This window comes from Hippoglossus stenolepis, chromosome 7 (assembly GCF_022539355.2).
Source record: "Hippoglossus stenolepis isolate QCI-W04-F060 chromosome 7, HSTE1.2, whole genome shotgun sequence".
Taxonomy (NCBI): domain Eukaryota; kingdom Metazoa; phylum Chordata; class Actinopteri; order Pleuronectiformes; family Pleuronectidae; genus Hippoglossus; species Hippoglossus stenolepis.
In genome coordinates this window covers 20,266,562-20,274,377 of record NC_061489.1, presented here as the reverse complement: position 1 = coordinate 20,274,377, position 7,816 = coordinate 20,266,562, and the positions used below count along the sequence as shown (strand labels likewise).

Below are 7,816 nucleotides of genomic sequence, written 5' to 3'. Positions count from 1 at the left end.
TTTCACGTCATCATAATGAAAACATGACAGAGTAACACCCAACAAGGCGAAACCGTTCGTGTTCTCAAAGAGGAAAAACACTGGTTTCTCTTTAATTCCATGCCCTTCCTCCATTGGCAGCTTCGCGCCACCGACCAATCACGTCGAACCTCCCAACGCGCGCGGCCAATCACACTCGCCTCCCCCCGCCCCTTTCCCCAGCATCCACTTCCGCGTCACGATCAGCGTTGCCAGGGCGACCGCCGCGGCTCCGTCGGCGGTTGGCCGAGCGGCCGTGACGTCAGCGTGATGTCGGGAATTCCTCTCCCTGTCGGGCTCCGCGTGCAGCGCAGCGGAGTCGCTCGCAGCGCGGGGATGAAGCGGCACGCATTCAATACACGTGAGGCGTCAACTTTACCATGTTCGCTGCCCGTGTTCGCGTCTGAGCCGCCGGAGGAGACTCCGTCCGCCGCGGGTCCGCTCGTGGGAGACAAGTTCAGGTTCCATGACACAACTTAGGACAGGAGACATGATGCTCAGCTGCGTCTTCATCACCATTTCATAAAACACACGAGCTGAGGTCCGAGCCGCCGCCGCCGCCGCCGCCGCTGCTGCTGAATCCGAGCGAGGCCGCCGTCAATGTAAGTGTGTTGTCAATGGAAACTCAGCTAAACACCAGCGTTACCCCGACGCCGCAGAACTACAACGCACTGGCTGCTGGGAGTCTTTTGTAGTTCAATACAATACTCACTCACCAGGGAATAGTTTTTTAAAGTTGTACTTCACCTGACATGATGACCTTGTGTGTCAGAAGTCGTGACCTTTTCAAAACTGGTGTGTTTACAGTTGATGTTTTTTTAGAAACACGGATACAGGATAGATTGATAAATTGATCCTGAGGGAAATGTGTAGAGTAAGAGTAAAAGTACAAGGCTGTGCAAATGATCATTAATATATTATAATGTATTGTAATATATGAAAACTTAACCGAGAACCAAAACAAAACATATTGTGCACAACAGGGTCAACTACCCTCAACTATGAAACCTCAGTATTTTGGGCCTCACACTAAATATTTAGTGTCTTTTATTTGTTTATCTTTACAAAAAAAACACTGATTCATAACAAGGTCAACTAAAATATAGGGGAAACAACACGCCTGTATCTTGGGCCTTGTTTTTTGAAAAGAAGGGTAAATTATTTGTTTATCTGTTTAGAAATGCATTTAAAAGAATGTCGCTCTAAACAATAAAGGGGAAGAAACATGTGGGTCTTGAACAGAACTAACATTTACTGGTGAGGGTCTTTAGTCGTTTTAGAAACACTGATCAATGAAGGGGTGAACTAAAACTAAAAATGTATTTACTGCACTGAACTTCTTTTTCTGTTTCCACATTTCCAGTTTTGTGTCCCCGTCCACTCATAGTTGGTGTGTTTGATTTTCTTTTATCCTGCCGAGCCCAGTGCAAACACACCCGCTGTGTGCTAGCAGCTCCAAACTTGAAACCGGTTTAACTTTGTGAAGGAAGGGATAGAGAGTTATTATCTGCAATGAACGCTGCTGTCCTCCCTTAAATAAAGCACTGGGGGGTTCGCAGCCATATGACAAACTTCACATGATATAGTCACTCAGGGCTGCAGAGGCAAGCACAAGACGTCTTTTCATGCTTTTCTTTTTTTTTTTTTACAACTCCAAAAGTTTGCTTCCCATCTCACAGTGACCATGTGTTGAAGCACATTCTCTATTGTTCCTCTCAATCGTCTGCCTCCGTGCGCACACTGGACCGTCTGTATATCCTCTGGACGGTCAATCTGCACCTCTTCACTGAGTTACCTAGTCATGGAGCTCTGCCACAGAAGGGATCAGTGGACAGTGGCAGCGGCGGCTCAGATGTCTGCCCGCCCGCCCGTCGTCTCTAAATAGATAAGCATTTAAGTTGTGCGAGGCCGTGACCTGTGAGCAAGGTGCTTTCTCAAACTCTATCTGCGTCTCAGAGGGTGATTCAGCAAAACACCGCTCTTCTCTAATAGATCTCTGGGCTCCGGGAGGACAGAGCTGGCAGATTACGGTGTTTTCATTCGCCCATTTTCCCACTGAGAGGTCAGATAAAAATGTCAGGTTCGCTGTTGGAAAAGTCTAGTATGATACCAACAGATTTTTGTCACTGCGTTGAGATGTTTTTTTCAATAATCTTAAATTATTTGTGATTATTTGTTATTTTCTCAGTAAAATATTGGTTTGGCAACAATTTTGATAATTAGATAATAGTGTCAATATTTTCAAGCAAAAAGGGAAAGTTGTTCTGGTTCCAGCTGCTGAATTGTGACCTTTTGCTCGTCTAGTGTAGTAGAAAAGTTATTTGGACCACAGGTCAGAGAAAACATGCAAGTTGACATCAAATCTCTGATTCAATGAAAAGTAATCAAATCTCAGAGCTCGTTCGGAAGCTAAAAATATGCCTGTTTTTATTTTTAAAATTAGTTTTTTTTTTAAAACATCTGTAGTTGTATATTTTCAGGCTGTTATCACGCTTCTGAAATTTATTTGTGATTAATGTGGTTTTGCTATTCTCTCCCCAGAGGGTCTGCCATGTTCCCTGATGCCCTGGAAGCAGCCGGGCGGGTGGAGGGCCTGTCGCTGTCCTCCCCGCAGCCGCTACCAGAACTGGAGGAAGAGGAGGCAGTGGCGTCTGTGACGAGAGGGCCAAAGAGACAAGGACGCTACCGGCAGAGCCTGCAGCTTTTGAAGCCCTTCAGGATAACTCACAAGTAAACAAAACTGAAGTTTCGGTGGCAGACTATGACCTTGAGCTGTATGAAGGTAGACGTACAGGCAGTTTGAGGCTGTGACAGTGAGTGATGCACATTTAAAGACGCACTAAAGTTTACTTTTAGCTGGCTGTTAGGGCAGTAGCAGGAGGCCACGATAAGGGACGGGACCTTATCCCTCAGTGACAGACAGCACACTGTCAGAACATATGCCGACTGATAAACTTTTTTATTTTTGCTGCTCTCTCAGATTTCTATGAGGTGCGTGCAAATTACTGTTCAAACACCGTAGGCATGATTCACCATTCGTCAACTCCGCCAAGCAAAGGCGCCGCTTCTTCTTCAGCAGCCGACGTGGGCCTGCTCCCCCAACATAGCACCTCAGTGTGTGCCGGCACTTTTAGACGTCTCACCCGTTTCCACGTCTTCTCTCTCTCTATTCCAGGCACCAGCACCCAGTCGATAACGCTGGCTTCTTCTCATTTATGACTCTGCACTGGCTCACCCCGCTGGCGATGAAGGCCTACAGGGCGTCCAGCCTGTCTATAGACGATGTGTGGGGACTGTCTTGCCACGAAGCCTCTGAAGTCAACTGCCAAAGGTGAGGTAACTGCGGCTCCGCGGAGGTTTGCCTGATGGAAGTGACCTGTGGGGTTAGGAAAAGCTGACTCTCAGAATTCCTAGAAAACTATATTTGGGGTTTGACATGACATAACATACATGACTGTATTTGCTTTTCCAGTCCTATCAACCACTCAGTGGCAGTCACCCATCTACGCACATATTCAAACAGCGCTTCTATACGCAGTGGTATTTCTATCACACAGCTTTCATACACTGTTGGCACAGCCATCAGGGTTTAGTGTCTTGCTCACTGATACGTAATGCAGACTGGACAAGCCAGGAATTGAACCTGCAACCTTCTTGTGGATGACCCTCTGACCAAGTCCTTATTAAAGGATAATTATGGGGATGCTCTGTATGTCTGTCACTGTCGAACAATCCACTGTAAAGACTAAAATCAACACTGAGCATAAAACAAGTATTTCTCAGCGCCTACGAGGTCCAATGTCGTCCAAACATTATTAAAAACACATCAGAAAGCTTCACTGTTGCGCTGCATTAAGATGAACACGGGCATTTTAGCCGACTTTGATTCAATCCCAGCGTGCGGCAGCCACTAATGCTCTGTTGCAGATCAAATTGGAACCAGAAATAGTCTACTATTTACTCCTTCCTCACATTTGCTAAAAACTGCAGTGCCCAGTTGTTTTAGGAAGAGTACTGAGGCTGTTTTAAAAATACACACTATCTGTCAAACGTTTTAGAACAACTTGATTTTTCTATTTCTTACTGAAAGTGTAATGTCCCAGTCAATTGATCAATCAATCGAACTTTATTTGCAGGAAGTATCAATAGATGTCGTGCATAACAGAGCACATCAACAAAACAACAATATTAAAAACATTCATGAGAAAAGACATATATGGTGAGATGTATCAATGGTAAAAGCATTTATGCAAATAGAATATATCCCAGTGTTTCTGATATTGAATCATTGAACAAAGAATGAAGATTCAAAAATATTGAATTAAGGACTATATGATGAAGAAATTGAATTAAATCACTCGGCAGCCGAAACACACTTGTTTGCATCCTATTTACATTGTAAATGTTTAGAAAGTTCCCAACACTAAACAACTAAAAGTTCTTATTAATGTCTTGCTCTTGCAGTTTGTTTTGCTTTGACACTTTGTCCAGTTCTTCCCGGACCAGCTCTGTGGGGTTGTAGCCCAGACACCTCGAGTCTCGTTCTTTTCTTCCCACGCTTCAGGTCAAATTGTTGCTGGAGAATGAAACTCTGACCAAACCACTCTCTCCCCTTTGTTACTCATCGTTCTCTCACTGATCTGATAGTGAATATATAGGACAGTACTTCCTGCAGCACAGTTTTGTCCTAATAATGGATCAACACTGCACACTGCGTAGACTGGGTTTTGTGAATAAGCAATCAAGGATGACCCGTTTTCAGTGACCTATTTTTGTGCAGCGCTCACCTTTGTCCAATTTCATTGAGCTGCGCAGATGTGAATAAACTTTTGACCGGTAGTGTGAGCAGACACAGTGGAGTCAAAGGTTTTTAGGTTCAGAGTATTGACCGTGTGTTGGTATCTGTGTTGTTTTGTTTGAGTATTTTCCAACTTTTTTCAGTATGAACCAGCTAACTTGAGGCTGAGAGCCACCTTCATTGAACTCTTTTTTGGATTAGCAAGATAATATACATCAATAAAGGAATAAAGCAAATAGTACCTCAACAAAACAAGATTAGCTAATGACTTTAGGACCTTTTTAGTGGATGATGTACGTAGGTGGAGCAAATTCCCTCTTTCATTTTTACTAAAGCTACTTTCAGACATGCACTGAACTATCTCCTGAAATTAGCCGAAAGGGGCAGCATGTGAGAACTCAGAAAATTCACAGCGAGCCGGTGGGTGTCTTGATGGCAAAACTGAAAAAAGACAAAACAAATATCTCAGAATTAAACAGAGGTGCCATACACGTAGAAGACACTGATAAAGATGTCAACCTGGAAAGAAGATGAGATTGGAGAGCTTTTAGTGATAAGGGCTGATACGGTGTTGTTGCACTGTAAACAAAAACACCTGATTTCCATGGTGAAATTTATACGTCTTGTCCTTCCTCCTGCATGCTCCTCTCAGGTGTCACCCCTCACCTGAATGTTCCAGACATTTTCCTGTTGATGTGAATGTGTCTGACCCAAACAATCTCTGCATTTTGCCCAAAGAATTGACAATTTCATATCTGAAAACAGCTTCATATAAATGTAATGAATCTGAGACGTCTTGGGCTCTTGTGCAATTGTCTGTTTTATCTGGGTTGGTCAATCCGCCTTTGTAGAAGAGCATCACAGTGTGATACGGAGTGTGATCCATTTAGATGAACAAGTCATGTTTTCTGTTTCCAGTACCCAGCGGAGCGGGTTGTATTCAGATCCACTCAGGTGAACAGATCTGTCCCACGTCCCTCCACTCTCACACTGTCGGGGCTTTGAGTTGCACGTTGACCCTGAGATTGTTTTCCTTTTTTAAACAAATATTGAGATACCGTCTTCCCTTTCGCCGCGCTTTATGTGAACAAGATAAATGTGGTGATAAACCCGGTCGCTCTCACACACACCCGGCAGACAGTGGCAGAAAAACAGATGCAAGGCCAAGGTCACATTCACAGTATTCTAAGTGTGAGAATTTGCAGTGCAAGCCATGTAAACAGCGATCTTGGATTTTGTATGCATGTACCGTAGGTCGCCAGGATTTGACTAATGAACGTTCAGTCTTTTCTACCCAAATCTCGGGAACACTGTGCCTGGAAGGAAGGCGGCTAAGAAAAGCAGGGATTAGAGATTACAGTGAGAGTTAGTGCCTGACTTTTGCTTGTTATGTCATTAGCTCCTCTACCTGCGCTGCACCGTGTCTCCCTGTCACCTTCATTAGCTCTCACTGACGGGAGCCCTGCAGCAGATCATGAGATATCAGTTTGTGTTCGGCTGCCGATCAGCAGCAGCACCGCGAATGCATCGTGGTCACGTGCTGACTCCGTGAACGAACAATGCAGACTTACAATAAGTCTATTAGGGGCCATTTATTTTTGAGCTGCTCGCTGAAGAGAAAACCAACGCCTCTCCCATTACTCACATGCTGTCAAGTCACGGTGCCATGACTCGGCATTATAGAGGAGGGTGACTGTTTGAGGAAGTTCCCTCTTGTAACTGGTGACAAGTGCGTGGGCTGTAAATGACTTGCTCTGTTAAACGGCTCTGGCTCAGGGCCTCTGGGTTTAGTGTTGCTGCTTCTTTGTGTGTGTGTGTGTGTGTGTGTCAATGTGTATAATAGCACGTAGAAGGGAAGGAGCACAGAGCTGTTACCCTGGCATGACTGAGGGACGGTATGCAGAAGATGGGAGGGCTTGGTTGTGTGTTTACATAGCAAGAACAGTTATACAACCTCGATGCAACGCAAGGATGGCGACTGAGAGAGTGAGAGTGAGAGAGAGAGAGAGAGAGAGGGAGAGATGAGAAAAAGCTCCCTGGGAGAGTTGACACTTGTTGGTGCTCAGTGAGGTGCGAACCTCGAATACGATGTCCTGGCCGACGCACTCTGGAAACATCAGCTTCGCTTGCCATCTGGCAAACAGAGACGATTACTGTTAGGAACATTACAGTCCTGTTTAAAAGCAGATCACTCCTCCTTTTGGATCCCACACTGGTGCCCTGCTGCTCTCATTTACATTTACGTACATGACGACACACATACTTGAGGTTATTTTTATTTTTTATTGGATTTTTTTGATACTTAATCACACATGTTGTCTTTTCCTCCCTTTTGGAATCGCTGTATAGTCGAGCTTTATTTTCAGACTCGTAGGTCCAAATCACAAAATACAGCACAAACACAGAGTAGAATCATCACACTTTATTAATACACAGTTATTAAAAAGACATATAGACCTTTGTTCCAGTTTTTCTAAAATCAAAATGAGAACCTTAGTGTTGTCTTGGTTAAAGCCCTTATGATCACGTTTTGGAAACATAAAGTTATTCATAAAATTCCTCAGCAGAGGGTGAAAGGTAACATGTGGCTCACATTCGTCCATCTTGGAAGTTTGAGCAAATTTCCGAATGCATCATTATATGTCACCTGAAGCTGTAGCTGCAGTGACGCGGCACACTGTCATCATCACATTCATCGTTCCTAATGCTGTAACCCAGTTATACTGTAAATACACACCTCTGGACTTACAGTGTAGTCATATTCACCAACACTCACGTTAAACTTTATTGGAAAATTTTCTTTTTCCCTGTTCTCGGCGCACTGACAGGATTTAGCTCCACGCGATATTTTACTCGCGCAGACATCTCATTTCCAGCTGTGCTTCCTCACGCAGCTATCGGCCCTGCAAATAATTGCAATTGCTTAGATTCAACACCATTTGAGTTGAAGTCGTAATTATCAGGCTGTGTGAAAGTCTGCCTGGTTTAATGTTCTGTCTA

The 7,816-nt window shown here is 44.3% G+C and overlaps 1 protein-coding gene across 3 annotated transcripts in view; it reads left to right on the top strand.

Annotated features, from left to right (window-relative positions):
* The first annotated feature begins 312 nt into the window (after positions 1-312).
* The window catches only part of wu:fb13g09 (ATP-binding cassette sub-family C member 5), a 28,201-nt gene continuing 20,697 nt past the window's right edge, over positions 313-7,816 (top strand). Inside the window, exons 1-3 of one of the 3 annotated variants that reach the window (XM_035161279.2) lie at positions 313-620; positions 2,560-2,748; positions 3,194-3,349. In XM_035161279.2, the coding sequence (XP_035017170.1) occupies positions 2,570-2,748; positions 3,194-3,349 (335 nt within the window). In that variant the 5' untranslated portion in view covers positions 313-620; positions 2,560-2,569. Of the gene's footprint in view, positions 621-1,932; positions 2,081-2,559; positions 2,749-3,193; positions 3,350-7,816 lie in introns of those variants that run through there. The other 2 variants (XM_035161277.2, XM_035161278.2) reach the window with 2 other exon arrangements.